Source organism: Patella vulgata, chromosome 7 (genome assembly GCF_932274485.2).
Source record: "Patella vulgata chromosome 7, xgPatVulg1.2, whole genome shotgun sequence".
NCBI lineage: Eukaryota > Metazoa > Mollusca > Gastropoda > Patellidae > Patella > Patella vulgata.
In genome coordinates, this window is record NC_065885.2 from 18,501,979 (window position 1) to 18,519,996 (window position 18,018).

General features: G+C 35.1%; 1 protein-coding gene across 4 annotated transcripts in view; it reads left to right on the forward strand.

Moving 5' to 3' along the window:
• The window catches only part of LOC126827456 (uncharacterized), a 77,628-nt gene that overhangs the window by 21,807 nt on the left and 37,803 nt on the right, over positions 1-18,018 (forward strand). The window contains exons 5-11 of one of the 4 annotated variants that reach the window (XM_050556794.2): positions 1,146-1,287; positions 5,586-5,755; positions 6,280-6,345; positions 8,522-8,666; positions 11,260-11,487; positions 12,130-12,225; positions 12,652-16,637. The exons of the other annotated variants lie outside the window; for them this stretch is intronic. Coding sequence (XP_050412751.2) covers positions 1,146-1,287; positions 5,586-5,755; positions 6,280-6,345; positions 8,522-8,666; positions 11,260-11,487; positions 12,130-12,225; positions 12,652-13,814 — 2,010 coding nt within the window. The 3' untranslated portion in view covers positions 13,815-16,637. Of the gene's footprint in view, positions 1-1,145; positions 1,288-5,585; positions 5,756-6,279; positions 6,346-8,521; positions 8,667-11,259; positions 11,488-12,129; positions 12,226-12,651; positions 16,638-18,018 lie in introns of those variants that run through there. 4 annotated transcript variants of the gene reach the window in all.

Below are 18,018 nucleotides of genomic sequence, written 5' to 3' on the forward strand. Positions count from 1 at the left end.
CAAATGAATTATTGAAATAAAATTGAATCTTATATTAGAGCGTATACATTTACTACCTAGCTGTAGTGGACTATAAACCCCATATCTCTCTCTCTGGTACTAAGGTCACCGGAAAAGCATCAATTTTTTTTTAAATAATGCAAGTAATTATGTCAACATATCCTTTCCATAAGTATAACCCGAACCCGAATGTCAATATTACCTGCAACAGGTAAATTTCAACATTAGTAATTTTAGTCCTTCTGCACATAGAAATATAGACTAGAATATGAGCAGTTCGAAGAACTAAAATGACGTCACAGATTGTTTATTTACGGAAAATTACGACTACCCACGGAGAATGGCGGAAATTACTAATGTTGAAATGTACCTGTTGCAGGTAATATTGACATTCGGGTACGTGTTATACTTATGGAAAGGATATGTTGACATAATTAATTACTTGCATTATTTAAAAAATTTATGAACCTTTTCCGGTGACCTTTAAACTAGTTTCAACTTTCATGTCAACAGTTCAATTGCCAGTCATTGTTTATAAACAGAGCTAATGTGCTTTAATAGCTATTATTCATACTCTGCAGACTTAACACAAGGCTGTTGGATTGAAGATTATTATATAATGTACGTAGAGCATGGTTGAAACAATTTGTCTTTTATTGCCACCCCTGTCCCAATGTTTACGCAGTAAAAGATTGATGTTACAATGTATATGCCTAATTAAGAGCTTTCTCCATTTTACGGTGAACTCGATTAATAAATATGTCAGTGCAGATGTGGAAGTCTGGTGATTGTTTGATTACTTGATAGCTACTCATAAATGTGGTTTACAACAAACATGTAATTGGTTGATTAAAATTCAAAAGGGTTTCCAAAGTGCCTGTGAAATTGGTCTTTGTAATCATTCCTTTCTTCTTGCGGACTGCATGCAGTTTGTTTATTGAAATATCTGTGTATCAGTTCCACAGCTGTGGTATCCAACACCTGCACAGAAGTTTTCATTATAGATATTAATTATAAAATTATACCAAATCTTTAACTTGGACAATAAAGTTTAAAATAGAAACAAGGACCCAAAGTTGAAGGATGTTTAGTGATATTCATTAACAAATTATTATTGAATGTATCTCTATTTATGTATTTTCCAGTTGAAGTTTGAATATAAAACTCCCCCACTGAATATAACTATGGCTACAGCTTTTGAATTCAGATTATATAGTTTACCTAGACCAAAATCTCACATAGACTCTGCACGTCAGAAATTATACCAAGATGTCCCCAGTGCTGTTGGTAAGTCTACTGAAATGTCATGATACACCATCTTGGATAAATAATAAAATTTGAGTTTCGTTTATCAGGTGAAACTTAGAGCACAAATACAGTTTCTAAGAATATATAGACTTCGAAAAATCTTGTTGAAGCTCTTGAGACTAATGTTAATATCTGATTGGCTTTAAGTTTATACACCATGAATAAGGTCATGATACGAAGAAGCAGATTTCTGATAATTACTGCCAGAGTTATGGCCCTTGATCATAGAAAAAATTTTTGGATGTTCTAGAGACAAAAGTTATCATCCGATTGACTAATAACTATGTAGAAGCCGATTTCTGATAACTACTGCCACAGTTATGGCCCTTGACCTCTTTCTCATCAAATTGATTTTAAATTCATACATAGTGTTTAAGGTCCTGAGATGCTGAACTTTATTGATTTTCAATAATTACTGCCAGAGTTATGGCCCTTGATCACTTTGAAAAATGTTGTTGATGCTTTCAAGACTACAGTTATCATCCGATTGACTTTAAATGAAACGATAATTAGACTTTTCCCCCATATTGTGTTTTGTTTTTTAGCTGCTGTGGGTGTATGTTTCGTTGCCAAACAACTTATCTTAAGTTTACTCACAAAGTATGGATTGGTACTAATATTCAGTTAATTCACAGTTTATATGGATAGACTAACTTCTAGCATTTTAGTTAATAGACATAGTTTGCACGGACAGACTAACTTTTCAGCATTTTTATACGCCCACATTGAAATGTGGACGTATATATATTGCCTTCGCCCCCGTCCGTCCATCTGTCGGTCGGTCCGTTCGTCTGTTGGTCGGTCCGTCCATCGGTCAATCCGTCCGTCAATCGTCCACGATTTCTTGTGAACGCTCTAACGCCTAGCATTTTAGTTAATAGACATAGTTTGCACGGACAGACTAACTTTTCAGCATTTTTATACGCCCACATTGAAATGTGGACGTATATATATTGCCTTCGCCCCCGTCCGTCCATCTGTCGGTCGGTCCGTTCGTCTGTTGGTCGGTCCGTCCATCGGTCAATCCGTCCGTCAATCGTCCACGATTTCTTGTGAACGCTCTAACGCCAAAAGTTATCATCCAATTGTTTTAAAATTGATATATGTTGTTTACATTAGTGAGATGAAGAAGCCTATTTAATTTCAATAATTTCCGTTTATTACGTCTAGAGTTATGGCCCTTGTTTCACTTTGTTGAACCTTGTGAACGCTCTAGTGCCAAAAGTTAACATACGATTTTTGTGAAATTTATATGCAATATTTAAGTTAGTGAAACGAAGAAGTCTATTGAATTTCAACAATTTCTGTTTATTATGTCTAGAGTTATGGCCCTTGTTTCACTTTATTGAACCTTGTGAACGCTCTAACTCCAAAAGTTATCATCCGATCTTTGTGAAATTTATATGCATTATTTAAATTAGTGCAACGAAGAATCCTATTGAATTTCAGCAATTTCCATTTATTACGTCTAGAGTTATGACCCTTGTTTCACTTTATTTATACCTTGTGAACACTCTTAACGCCAAACGTTATCATCCGATCTTTCTGAAAATTATATGCATTATTTAAATTAGTGAAGCCTATTGAATTTCAGCAATTTCCATTTATTACGTCTAGAGTTATGGCCCTTGTTTCACTTTATTGAACCTTGTGAATGCTCCAACGCCAAAAGTTATCATTTGATCTTTGTGAAATTTATATTCATTATTTAGATTAGTGAAACGGAGTAGCCTATTGAATTTCAGCAATTTCCGTTTATTACGTCTAGAGTTATGGCCCTTGTTTCACTTTATTGATCCTTGTGAACGCTCTAACGCAAAAAGTTATCACCCGATCTTTGTGAAATGTATATGCATGATTTAAATTAGTGAAACGAAAAAGCCTATTGAATTTCAGCAATTTACAATAATTACTTCTAGAGTTATTGCCCTTGTTTCACTTTGTTAAACCTTGTTAAAGATACATTATGGGAGATTTTTATAAGGAGTTAGCCATTCTTGCTATAACAGTTCAAAAATAGATGATGAAAGAAGAATATATTGAAAATTTCAGTCAAATTACTTTATTCTGAACATAGTTATCACCAGTGTAATTTTTGACTAGAAATGGGATTGAATTCCATCTTCACCGATTCTTAGTATAGCCGATCGTTTGATTGACAGGCGTTAACTCCACCTACATAATCTCTGCTGTCTTCATATCTGAATAAAGTGTTTTAACTTTTTGGATTTTATAACAATTAGACAAAATGAGTGAGAGGGTAAATTTTCATTCTTACTTGTATTTTGGGCATGCATTGAATCAATTGAATATAGGACATAATATTATAATACAATTATGATAAATCTATAGGTATACACCAGTGGCGTCGTGCCTATATAATTGGGGAAATAAAAATATTTTTATTGATATTATTAAGACAGAAGACCTGTCCGTCTGTATTAGTCATCACACGGTCTCCAGGAATTGTATAATTTGTCATTATCTGTGTTTAGTTTATTGCACTTTAAATAGTTTAGATGTCATTTGCTCAACAGGGGCCTTGCTTCGTACACTCTATCATTTAGCCTCGACCCGGGAGTATGACGTCAACGTAACGGTTAATCTCCGCTCACGATGCCATTTAAAATTAAATCAGTCAACGAAATCCCGTTTAAATCCAAGCTGAATCCAAGCCATCCGTGGGTTTACAGAGTTGATTTTGTGCTTGTTGTGTAAATAAAGATCTAATTTATAATTTCTATGACATCTGAAGCCTAAATAAAGACTTGCAATAATCAGATTTAGCTCTTGTATAATGTATGTTTAATGCTCTATTGATGAAAGTTATCATCCGATATGTATGAAATTTATATGCATCATTTAAATTTGTGAAACAGTTCTATTGAATTTGGGGGGTTGGATGGCTGAATGGTTAGCGTGCGGGCGCTGTATCATAAAGTCTGTCATCGAGTTGACTGGCGTGGTTTCGAATCCCCGGTTGTACGTGACAAGGAGTAGGGTCGCCTGTCCAACCTCGTGGGTTTTCTCGGGGTCCTCCGGTTTCCTCCCACTGCTAAAGACCCCTATGCGCAAGCAAATTATTGAAATAAAATTAAACCATATGTTAGTCTCTCTCTATTGAATTTCAGCAATTTCCGTCAATAATTTCTAGAGTTATGGCGATTGTGAACGTTTGAATGACAAAAGTGATCATGTGATCTGTATGAAATATATATGCATTATTTAAATTAGTAAAACGAAAAAGCCTGTCAAATTTCAACAATTTCTGTAGATTACTTCCAGAGTTGAGACCCTTGTTTCAGTTTGTAGAACCTTGTAAACCCTCAAACGACAAAATTTATAATCTGATCTGTATGGAACTGTCTTGTAAAGGCCCCCAATTACCTACAAAGGAATAAATATGCGACAACTCTTGACGACCGCTCGGACTATTTAGCTGCTGTGGGCGTATGTTTTGTTGCCTGGCAACCTATCTTATATTGTAGACATAATTTGCATGGATTGATTAACTTTTAGCTAAATACATAATTTATATGGATAGAAATGAAATGAAATGAAATGGGGATTAACGTCCTAGTTTTCTGTTCTGACTGGGCTAATGAAGACGGGCATATGCCATAGTGTGGTATGAGGGAAATTTTGCCAGGACATAGGTGCTACGGCCTCCTCTTATATCAAATTCCAAATGTCAAGGGATCTTTAACGTGCATGCCAATGTGTACACAGGATCTCGGTTTTTCTTCCATCTGAATATACGTTGTCCTTGCCAGGCCCTTAGTCCTGCACTACTGACAAGGAAGAAGCACTAACCCACTGTGACTCCCTTATATGGATAGACTAACTAACTATTATAGCTTAAAGACATAGTTTGTTTGGCTAGACTAACTTTTTAGCATTTTATCTTAAAGACATAGTTTGTATGGACAGACTAACTTTTAGCTTAAAGACATTGTAGGGATACACTAACTTTTAGCTTAAAGACATAATTTGTATGGATAGGCTAACTTAAAGTTTATAATTTATATAAATAGCTTAACATTTAGCTTGTAGGCATCATTTATATGGATAAAAATTGTAGGGATACACTAACTTTTAGCTTAAAGACATAATTTGTATGGATAGGCTAACTTAAAGTTTATAATTTATATAAATAGCTTAACATTTAGCTTGTAGGCATCATTTATATGGATAGACTAACTTTTAGTTTATTCCCTTGGTGTATATGTTTTGACATTGTTATTAATTGTTTTTTTTTCATTATCCATTAATTTTAGATTCAACAGCTAACCACTCTGCTGACTGGGCCGCAAATATTGGATATAAGATAATCAAAAACGATGTAGAAGTCAGATTCAAGTTCTCTGAATTTCCATTTATACATTATACTATATATTTGCACTTAGAGGATAACAATACTGATATACAAGTTTATGTACTGTCAAGGGTAATAATTTAATTTGTAAGCATTATTTAAAAAAAAAAGTTCTGAATAGGAACAGAATTGTGTTAAATATCTGTCACCACAAAACACCAATTTAAAAATGGTAATATCTATTTTTATGGTTATGTCTGCAATACAAGATAGACTAATTTTGCCCAGACAGTGGTGTTTCTGCCTACTCTTCCATGATTTTCAACTGTAAAGGATTGTTTTACAAGCACACCAATCTAGACACACAATGACAGGACAACTCTTGTTAGATACAAAGGCATCACCCATGACAGTCGAACAGAAAACCCAGAAAATTGTCTCTTAAATTGATTTTAATAACATCATTCATATCTTTGCGAATTTTGTTTTTATCATATAAGGTTTCAATACCAAAGACAATGTTATGAAATTATTTTTAAATTTTCTCTAGAAGACATAATCAAATTCTCAAAAGAGAATTTTTATTCACCTGATACAATACTTTGATATATATTTCTGATGATGCATAAAAAAAATTTAACTGTTGGTTTTTTTAGTATGCTGGTGTGGTGGAAGGGATTCATATTTTCAAGAATGTTATAACAGGCAATTACACTATAGCAGTAAGTAAAAGAACTTTCAAATTGTTCATTCTTGATTCCCAGATTTTACGATAATCAGATATCTGTGGTTGTATAACTATTTTTATACCCCAACAGTCGATGTATAGTTATGTATATTGTAGTCATCCTTGTCCCTCCTGCCACAAATATAATTGTTCCTGATATCTATAGTTTATGATAATGATCCTATCTTTAAAAACCAGCGGCTGCCAGGCAGGATACGCCCACATTTTCGAGAGATGGATAGAGAACAAGCTAAAAAGAAAGTGATTTTTCCTACAATCAAGGGCCATAATTCAGGAAATTACAATTCGATATGTGCAAATATCGAAAGGAACCGAGATCTTTGTGTTATAAACTTACATTTCAAGTTTAAACAAAATCGGATAAAAATTGTGACCTCCATAGGAACCACAACCTTGATATACCATTTTTACGCTATTTGAGAACAGGGTTCCCGCGGTCCTTGAAAATCCTTGAATATCCTTAAATTTAAAATTTCATTTTCAAGGTCTTGAATATCCTTGAATTTCGCGGAAATAGGAAAATATCCTTGAATTTCAGTTGAGATCCTTAATTTTGTTTCAAATTGGTAATAATAGTAAGGTGATATGAAAATCCCGTTTAGATTAGAAGTTTTATAACTATAGTTGGTAATGTTTTGGTTATTTTTAAGATGAAAAATTGTAACTTTAGGCTAAAAAATGTCCTTGAAAATCCTTGAATTTGACGTATATTTATCCTTGAATATCCTTGAAAAAATGTTTGACGAAGCCGCGGGAACCCTGGAGAACGAAGGGTAGCCATTTTGTCTTGTAAGTTTTAGGCCGATTTTCATGAAATTCAAACTCAGCCGTCCTTATGGTGTAACGGTGATATAATAATACGTTTTTTTAAATCGGATAAAAATTATGACCTCTATAGGGTCCACAAGCTAAAAACGCGATTTTTCCTACAATCAAGGGCCATAATTCAGGAAATTACAATTCGATATGTGCAAATATCGAAAGGAACCGAGATCTTTGTGTTATAAACTTACATTTCAAGTTTCAACAAAATCGAATAAAAATTGTGACCTCCATAGGAACCACAACCTTGATATACCATATTTTTACGCTATTTGAGAACAGGGTTCCCGCGGTCCTTGAAAATCCTTGAATATCCTTAAATTTAAAATTTCATTTTCAAGGTCTTGAATATCCTTGAATTTCGCAGAAATAGGAAAATATCCTTGAATTTCAGTTGAGATCCTTAATTTTGTTTCAAATTTTGGTAATAATAGTAAGTTGATATGAAAATCCCGTTTAGATTAGAAGTTTTATAACGATAGTTGGTAATGTTTTGGTTATTTTTAAGATGAAAAATTGTAACTTTAGGCTAAAAAATGTCCTTGAAAATCCTTGAATTTGACGTATATTTATCCCTGAATATCCTTGAAAAAATGTTTGACGAAGCCGCGGGAACCCTGGAGAACGAAGGGTAGCCATTTTGTCTTGTAAGTTTTGGGCCGATTTTCACGAAATTCGAACTCGGCCGTCCTTATGGTGTAACTGTGATATAATAATACGATTTTTTAAATCGGATAAAAATTATGACCTCTATAGGGTCCACAAGCTAAAAACATGATTTTTCGTACAATCAGGGGCCATAATTCAGGAAGTTACGGTCCGATATGCGCGAATATCGAAAGGAACCGAGATCTTTGGGTTATAAACTTCCATTTCAAGTGTCAACAAAATTGGATAAAAATTGTGACCTCTATAGGGTCCACAAGCTAAAAACGTGATTTTTCGTACAATCAGGGGCCATAATCCATGAATTTTCGATCCAATACATGCCAATATCGAAAGCAGTCGAGATCTTTTGGGGATAAACCTATATTTCAAGTTTCGTCAAAATCGGATAAGAATTGTGACCTGTAGAGAGTCCACAAACAATTGTGGACGGACGGACAGACAGACGTCCGGACGGACATGGGCGACGGCATAATACGTCCACATGAAAATGTGGGCGTATAAAAAGCAAAATATGAGACCCTTCCAAATAAAATGGTGCACCAGGACTTTAACATGGAACTAAATAAATACTTTTTCTCATTAGAATCCAATGCATATAGAACCGGGCTGGGGTATACTGGTTGTTATGTTTCTATAATAGGTTTTGTTTTTATACACAGATTGAGCCTAAAGATGACCATTCGAATGATGATTACAAATGTCTGTGTTATCGTGGATATTTTAACAGTCCTAGTGATAAACGAAGGTGTAAACGATGTAAACTTACAGAAACGCAGGTTCCCTTTTTTGTTGATGGTAATCCAGGTAATATATTTTTATACGTCAACATGATATTGTCATCGCCCCTGTCTGGCTGTCCCTATGTCCATCCACAATTTGTTTGTGGACACTCTGCAGGTCACAATTTTTATCCGATTTTGACGAAACTTGAAACATACGTTTATCGCCCAAAGATGTTGTTACCTTTCAATATTCGCGCATACCGGACCGTAACTTCATGGATTATGACCCCTGATTGTACGAAAAATCAATTTTTTAGCTTGTGGACTCTCCAGAGGTCACAATTTTTAACCGATTTATATGAAACTTGAAATATATGTTTATAACCGAAAGATCTCGGTTCCTTTCAATATTTGCATATATTGGACTGTAACATCCTGGATTATGGCCCCCGATTGTACGAGTGTAAAAGTATGGTATATCAAGGTTGTGGACCCTCAAGAGATCACACTTTTGATCCGATTTTGATGAAACTTAAAATTTATGTTGATATCACAAAGATCTCGGTTTCATGAAAATCAGACTGAAATGTACGCAAGTGTATCACAATTACACCCTTATGATGAGTGAGTTTGAATTTCGTGGAAATCAGACTGAATTGCCCGACAAAATGGCTGCCATTTGTATGCAAGTAGTATAAAAGTATGTAGTACATTGTTGTGGACTCTCTAGAAGTAACAATTTTTATCCGATTTTGATGAATATTAAAAATATGAGTAAACAATAAAGTGGGGGACCCATCAGTCTTAAAAAGCTGTATTATTTTAATCATAACATTCCTACTCGTATGTTTATCTAAGTTGAAGTGTAGCGCGACCGGCTTCAGCCTACTGTGTCTAATATCTGCATAGTGTTCCTTTATTCGTTTTGAAAAGGCACGTTTGCTTTCCCTTACGTATTGTTTTTTGCAGAGGGAGCATGTTAATAGGTAGACTCGTATTATCGACTCCGCTCAAAATACTTGGCACACTGCCATCACTAAGCCTTAGAGATATCCTGTGACGTCACAATAGGGACGTTCACTACTATTCCTACTTTCGAAAATGAAGCACATCTGTGGAATTTGCAGGGAGATTTTCACGCGCTCATACAACTTGAAGCGGCACTACCGTAGCTTTCATACCCAGCTTAAGTTCTGGTGCAAATCGTGCAACCAAAATTATAAAAGGTTGGAGGATCTCACCCGTCACCAGAAAACTAAACACCAAGTCGATATCTTGGACACCGCTGTGAAACAAAGCATCGGTCATCTTTCCCCTCAATGTGAGGAAAGTTGTTCAAATAATAGCATCAAAAACCGGGATGCTACTATTACGGGCAATGTCTCCAAAACACCAGAGGTAAAATATGACAGATTGCCTTGTCCTATACCATTCCCAACCATGAAGGAGTCGATCCTTGTCTCGAACTAGAGGCCTGGCCAGTTTTTCGCACATTGAATCGCGATGATTTGGCAGAATCAAACATCAGCAAAGAAGACTGGGTATTTTTACAACGTTTCAATCGAGAAACGCAAAAACAACTCTGTGAGCTCCTTGTTGAATTCAAAAAAGACTTTCCTAGAGCCACTTTTCAAAGTATGCGAAATAGTAGCATAATTCTCAGCCTAACTCAAGGCAGAATATGAAAAACAAGGACGAGTTCCCAATTAATTTAGCTGTGGTTTCCCCACGGCGATATCTAATAAAAAAATTAGTGCATACACACCCATAACCCAACAGAGTTATTTTTAAGCCTTCGGTAGTTTAGAAAACTTTAAACTTAAAGTTCAAAAGGGTTAGGAAAAGAAATGAAATGAAATGAAATGGGGTTTAACGTCCTACTGTTCTGCTCCTATACTGGGCTAATAAAGACGGGCATACGCCATACAGTGTGCTATGAGGGAAATTTTGCCTGGGCAGCGGCACTATCGCCTACTCTTATATCAAATTCCAACTGCCAAGGGATCTTTTACGTGCATTTCAATGTATACACGGGATCTCGGTTTTTCGTCTCATCCGAATGACTAGACAGCTGTCCTTGTCAGGCCCTTCGTCCTGCATCACTGACAAGGGGAAACCACGAGGGGTGAAAAAAAATAAAAGGTTAGGAGCCTTGAGTCAATGCTAATTAGCATAATCATGACGGCAAATTTCTTAGCCGAATATCTTGGCACACTTTTCGGAATAATCGACTCTGGTGCCAAAGATCGCCTCCATATTAAATACCTAATCCCCCCCACACCCCCGCCCACCATGACCTTTACACTGCAATAACCGGGCTCTCACAACCAAACCCTTCAAAAGATAAAAAACTAAAACAATATATAAGTAAATAAGCAAGAATTGGGAATTATATATTGTGATTTTCAAGCAGTTTTTTTTTAAAGATATTTTATCACTATAAATGAATGGGAGATCGGGAAACAGGTAAAATGCCTATGTCAGACCCCTTTCAAGGTGTTCAATGAATGTTCGTGCAAAATGCTTTGTTCTAATAGCAAATGATTGTTTTTTTCTGTATCTAGGTCAGCCATTTATTACTGTGTAATTTTGTAATATGGATTGCATTCATACCTTTGTCTTCTTGAAAGTGAGAATGACGCTTGAATGTAAATTAATCTTGTTTCTGTTTCTAGACCCAACTACAGACAATCCAGTTAAACCAACATCAGACAAGCCAACCAAGCAGACAACCGACAATCCCGTTGATCCCCCACGTACTGGTGCAACGTTACCACAATGGGATAATAGAATCCAACTTACAGATACAGAAATAGGTTTAATGGTTATGGGAATCATTCTGGTTGTCATTGTTGTTATCGTGGTCACCATTTCATTATTAAGAAGAAAATACATCAAATGTGGTAAGTTTATTGGAGGTATGCAAACTCCTTGGTTGTGTTAAATGGTCTTTGGTCTGATTTATTTAGGATATTGCAGACAATGTGAGTAGTAAAAAAATATCAGCTTCGGTACCAGCTATACTCTGTTGATACAGACAAGATATAATCACCTACTAGAACATATCAGTCTTTGAAAATGGAAGGTTAATGTCTCCTTACAATGTATTTCCAGTCATCTGTATTCTCTTACTCAGGGCAACAAATTTATTTTGAGGCATCTGTAATCTGTATTCTCTCACTCAAGGCAACAAATTGGTTCTTATTGCGATATGTGAATAACTTGTTTTGGGGAGATCTTCAAAAGAGACTTTACTTAAAAATCAAACATGCTTGGTCTTATAGATGGCCTACACAGGGTGAATTTTTTCTCACAGATTTTGCTGTTCTTTAGAGAAAACTCTTGTCTAGATACCCACCCTTAGAAAATGTAAAAAAAAAACCCAGCTATTTTCAGGACAAGTCTACTTTTTTTTGATTGACTTAAAGAAACCCAGCATGAAAGCAATTTCTTTTCCTGTAACAAATAGCCTATAGAGGCCTATCATGATATTTTTAATCTTCTTTATGTCAATATTCAAAATGACCGTCCCTGTGTAATTGTAGGTAAGAGATATATCTGTGATATTTGGAAGGCCGGTGGTGTAGCAGGTAAAGACGGAAATCCTGAGAATCCAACTAACACCTTTAATGGACATGCAGGTATGATTACAATATTATACAGATATCTGGAGGCATCACCTGATTGTTATTTAGAGTTATCATATTCGTTGTGTTTATTATGTCACAATTCTACTCACACAACCTCAGTTGTAAGGACTGATGGAACTGTGGGTACTGTATTCTGCTTCAATTGCAATTGTGTCAGTTCGGGATGTTCTGGACTGATAATCGACCATCATTGATTCTATGACTGCATGCAGTTTGATTCTTGGACAAACACAGGGGTTGTCTCCCCATCCGTGACATGCAGTCTTTAGTTTCGAACTTACTTGTAATGAAACAAACAAACAAACAAAAAACAATCATGATTACATACATTGATCAGATTTATTAAGATTTCAATGACCTAGCTGGTTTCCATTAATGATAAATATATTCCCTTAATTTTAAACACTTTTGTTTCAGTGACAGTGGCTCCCTTACAGAAAAAGTCCATTTTGATATTAAATGCTGACGACCATCAACATCATGTAGAATTTGTAAAACAACTCGTTCTCTTTCTTCAAGATGAATGTCATTGCCAACCTATCTATCCACCATTTTGTCTCAAAGAAATTGGCCAATTGAACCACAAGGACTGGACGTTAAAGACTTTAGACACGGTTGATTATGTCATGATTGTTAATTCAGAAGCATCTTATTATCTGATGGAAGCAGCCAGTCAGAATGGCAGCTATAATTATCGTCCAATCACGTCAACGGGTAATTTATTTACTGATTTTATGAAAGAAGTTATTAAGGAATCTAGGAATACAGAATCCCACGATAAATACATCATGGTATCTTTAGATCATACATCATCAGAATTTTATTTATCAGATATACCCACCAGCCATTGTTACAAAATAATTCAACAAATTCCAGATTTAGTTAAATATATCCATCATCAAACACCAGAGTCAGACACGTATCCCCAATTACAAGATGTCTTCACAAAATCTATGGATGATTTTGACGCTGGAAAAAGCCTAAAAGATGCTGTGTATAAAGCAGCTAAATTTGAGAAGAGTAATGTTACATGGTTTTTAGATACATTTGGAGAACCTTATGGCCGTGTTTACGAAAAACACGATTCTGGTATCGGTTCATTCATCGGGCATGAGCATGATGTAGACTCTCCACATCAGAAGGGCCGCTTTGCCTTCCCAAGCTTGAGGGACGAGAATGGATTTTTGCCACCAGAAGACGTCAGAAGTACCAATTCTGAACCCCAGTTTCGAACTGATGTGGACGAGGAATCTAATGACTGGGGAATGAAATTTAATCGAGTCAATGACTCACCAAGAGCAGAGGTTGATGAACATGGATGGTTTCCCCCAGACATTGTATCCAGTTATAGTGAAGCAACTGTGGACCGAAATAGCTTTGTTCCACCAGACACTCTGTCTGAAATGGAAACTAAAAGCTTGTCACCGAGCACTTACATGAGAAACATGAATGCACGTTATGAGGCTGCTGTAAATGGTATGAACGAAAAAGATAACAACACCTATTCTGCTTTAAATCATTTTAATGAAAAAGATGAAACAGACTATTATTCTAATCTGAAAGATACCACTAGGTGTTAACAAATATAAGTGGACCATTCTAAGATCTGTATCTCGATAAAGTAGACAATTCCAACTTTGATCTCTATGCAGTTTCATAAACATACTATTCATCATGCTTGTACTTCTGTATACAGACAGATTACGTTTAATGTTATGTGTGTTTACTTGACTTTCTCCAATGGAACAGAAACAAACGAAAAGCTTTGAATAGCTGTATAACCATAATTTCATTAGACAGCAGTCACCCAAAATTCATGACAATCAGCCATACAATTTTCATAAATATCCTTTGAATCTACATTTTTTTTGAGACCATTTGCAGACTTTGTAAATATTTTGCCGCTTACAAATTACTATCTAAATGTTAGGACCAAACAAAAGTTTACTGAAAAAAACATGATGTGCAGTTGTCTGGTCATTATTGATATGTAAATATTGTTTTGTTATAGAACTTATATTGTTCTTGTTCATAAGAATCATTTGATGTAAATATTGTTCATATACAAATGTATAGGCTATATTAGATATTGAAATGTGAAGATTAGGGAGGTTTATATTATTTAAATTACAGGATGGACAGCTTGAACTGTAGTTTAACCAATATAAAACCTCTTTACTGTTGGCCAGTCAAGATAATCACCAGTAAAGAAGTATGGCCATACTTTCTAGTGTAGTATTTTTATAGTAAGATTTCATTGTTACTGCTCTTTGATTTCGGTCAAAAAGAAGTGTTGAATTATATTGATGAAATTAGTGATGAAATGATCTATACAATTGAATTTTTGTTTGGAAAAATTAAGCGGAAGTCAGCTTGTTTACTAATTTTTGTTAGATGTTTGGCTTACTTTGTCAACAGTAGAGCACAAAATCAGTTACATCTCAACACTGTTTTATATGCTATAGACAAATTTTATTTTTACAAAACCAGCCAACATATAGAATCAACAATTTTATTTTGATCAAATCAAAGAGGTCTAGCCATAAGGTATGTAGTAATAGCAGGGGCAGATCCAGGAAGTCTTGCAGGAGGGGGTTGGCTAGGTTCCCGAGACAATGTATCTTTGTAGGGGGTGGGGGGCGGCCTTGAAATATTTTGAGAAATACATGGTCTCTATCGTTATTTTGGCGTAGATACATACACACTGAGCTTTTTAAAGAGAGAAATCCAACACCCTGTTTGACTTCAATTTTTAGTATGAATTTATACAATGACATTGCGCTACATTTTCATTGATGCAAAGCATTAATTGTGATATCACATGTGTCTATATCAATATCTCACGCTTTGAATGCCCATCCCATCCCACAATCTGACGATAAAGGATAAAGTCCACAACCATGACACTTTTCTCATAAAAGTGGTGTTTTACAAAAAATTTATGTAGCTGGATTGCCCCTGAATAGTATTAGTGTATCATACAGAAATCCATTTAAAATAATTATGATTAGAGTTTATAATATAAGATAATATTTCATTGTATGAAATCTAACTGAATTCAATGACTCTCATGTAGTATTATTAGAGGAATGAACTGAAGGCAAACGCTTGATCGGAAATGACCAGCTTGATCAGAAATGACCAGATGCTTACACGAATAGCCTGCTGGCATACACCCCTACAGGCAAGGAATTCTAATTTTGTATTGTTATTGTAGTGAGTTAAACCACCTTTAATATAGTCCCATAAAAAGACATGAGATAATGGTTGACATTGTTTTTAGTTTTTAAGTGAGGTGGAAGTATCTGAAAACCTATTTTTTTGGTATGGCCTAATTATAAGTACACCCATTTATAAAGTTAGAATTACTTTGAATTATTTGATATATTTTTCTGGAATATTTAGTCATAGATCTTATAAACTAGGGTGTAACAAGTGACATTGTGATACAGGAGACAAGTTTCTTAATTTTTTTATGCACAAAATCAAAATATTTATGACAGTATGATTTAATGGCTTTGAAAAACTTGTATATGTTTGCTTCTGAATTTCACATAATCTATAAAGCTAGAAATAATCCATTGAGATATTTTATATATTTTCCTGTGATGTACATTTTGTCTTTAAATCAAAATTAATTTAACTAGGACATCAGCAATTGATATTGTGATATGGAGGATATGCAACTCTTCTTATTTGTTTTCTTTTGCTTGAAATCAAAATATTTATGTCAATTACTTTAATGGATTTAAGTAACTTAAAAACAATTAATTAATATAGTAGAGATAAACACATATTATTAACATAAGGGTAAAACACACACATGTATACCGGTACTATAAACTGTTAACATGTTTAAATGATACTGAAGGCAGATGAATTGTTTTGGTTATTCGGGGTCCGACGATCATTTGACCAATAAACTAATAAGTTGAGTTAAACTGTACTTTAATAAACAGGAAACTGTATTTCAATCACTTCTCATTGCTTTTTTAGAGGCTTTGTGATTACGTTGCTGGCACTCTAAACCCGGTACTGGCCAAAAAAGTTTCCAGGGATCTTCCAGTCTGGTATTTCCAGAGGACCGTGCTATGAAAAGTACTAGTCATTCAGTTGGGATGAAAAATCAAAGTTCCTGTTTATATTATTGGCAGCATGTTAAAGATCCCCTGACAGGAAATTGAAATTTAAGAGTAGGCTGGATGCCGTGGTTAGGGCATAGGGGCATGCACAAAAAGTAAGATATTACTCCATTTCATTTTCATTGGGGTTTTTTGTAGTCTCTGAACCTATAACGGTTTAATCAGAAGAGTTGGGTGAAATGCATGCCTCTACCCTAGACTGTGCCGTTTTCAGTCTTCTGAACAAAGCAAAATGACATGAACATGACATGACATTGGAATCGTGAAAAGACAGAGAAGTTAAAAATATTTTCCTCAAAATACCATATTGTAGTTAATGATATTATGTATATTATATTGCTCATTGACTTTAGTTATATATATATATATATGTTTATCCCGGTGTGTACAACTGAATTTTCTATATACCTATTATTATTCTACCTGCCTTACATATGATTTTAAGCAGTTTTTTTTTCTAAGAAGGGGTATCACGGTGGCTAAGTGGATAAGACGCTGGCTCTCTAGCCTGGAGGTCGGGTGTTTGATCCCTGCATTGGCCGAGAAAGTTCATACAGATTTCCGGCGTGGTTCCCCCTTGTCAGTGATGCAGGACAGCTGGCAAGGACAGCTGTCTAGTCATTCGGATGAGACAAAAAACCGAGGTCCCGTGTACACATTGACGTGCACGTAAAAGATCCCTTGACAGTTGGAATTCGATATAAGAGTAGGTCGTAGTGCCGCTGTCCGGGCAAAATTTCCCTCATAGCAAACTGTATGGCATATGCCAGTCTTCATTAGCCCAGATCAGCCCAGTTCGGAGCAAAACAGTAGGACGTTAAACCCCATTTGATTTCATTTCATTTCTTTCTAAGAAATGTGGCTTGAGTTTCTAATTTGTTTACCTAGTTCTGAAAATTTATTTTCAATGCATTTTATTTGTCAGTCAAATATTGACACAAGTTATGCTCATAGTTGTAATATAACTAAAAATTTGTATTGACAGTCTAACAAACATTGAACTTTCAGACTATCTATATACAAATATTGTATTTTTTTATTCATTTATAGTTTACATTAATTCGTTGTTATAATAAATACCATATTCGACTATCAAATTGTACATAAGATCATATTTCATATAAAATAAATACTATTTTTATAACATATTAACACATTCAAAATAACATTTATATTATTATTTAGTGATAGTCTTTAATCAAAATACAGATTACATTTTGGCTGTAATCGTAGCTGATATGGGAGTTGGGGGTGAATGGCTTAATATACCTATGGTAGGTTTAATATGTAGTCATTTATTGAGTGAAATGGTCGTTTGGTTTGGCGCTTCCTGCGGCAGCTAGTAAACCTCATTGGGGCGCCGCTATATAATCTTACCCGCTTTCTAAGACCGTTGAACCACACCATTGATATTTCCAAGGCCAACCTATCACTCCATGTGCTTATTTGTTTTAGTAGTAATGTTTTTATATGCCCACATTGAAATATGGTCATATATTGTCGCACCCCCCCCCCCCCCCCCCCCCCGTCCATGTGTAGGTCTGCCCCTTCGTCGATGGATGCTCTAGAGCCTAAAGTTAATATCTGATTGACTTGAAATGTATACATTGTTTAACTAGTTTAAGGTCATGAGACCAAGAAG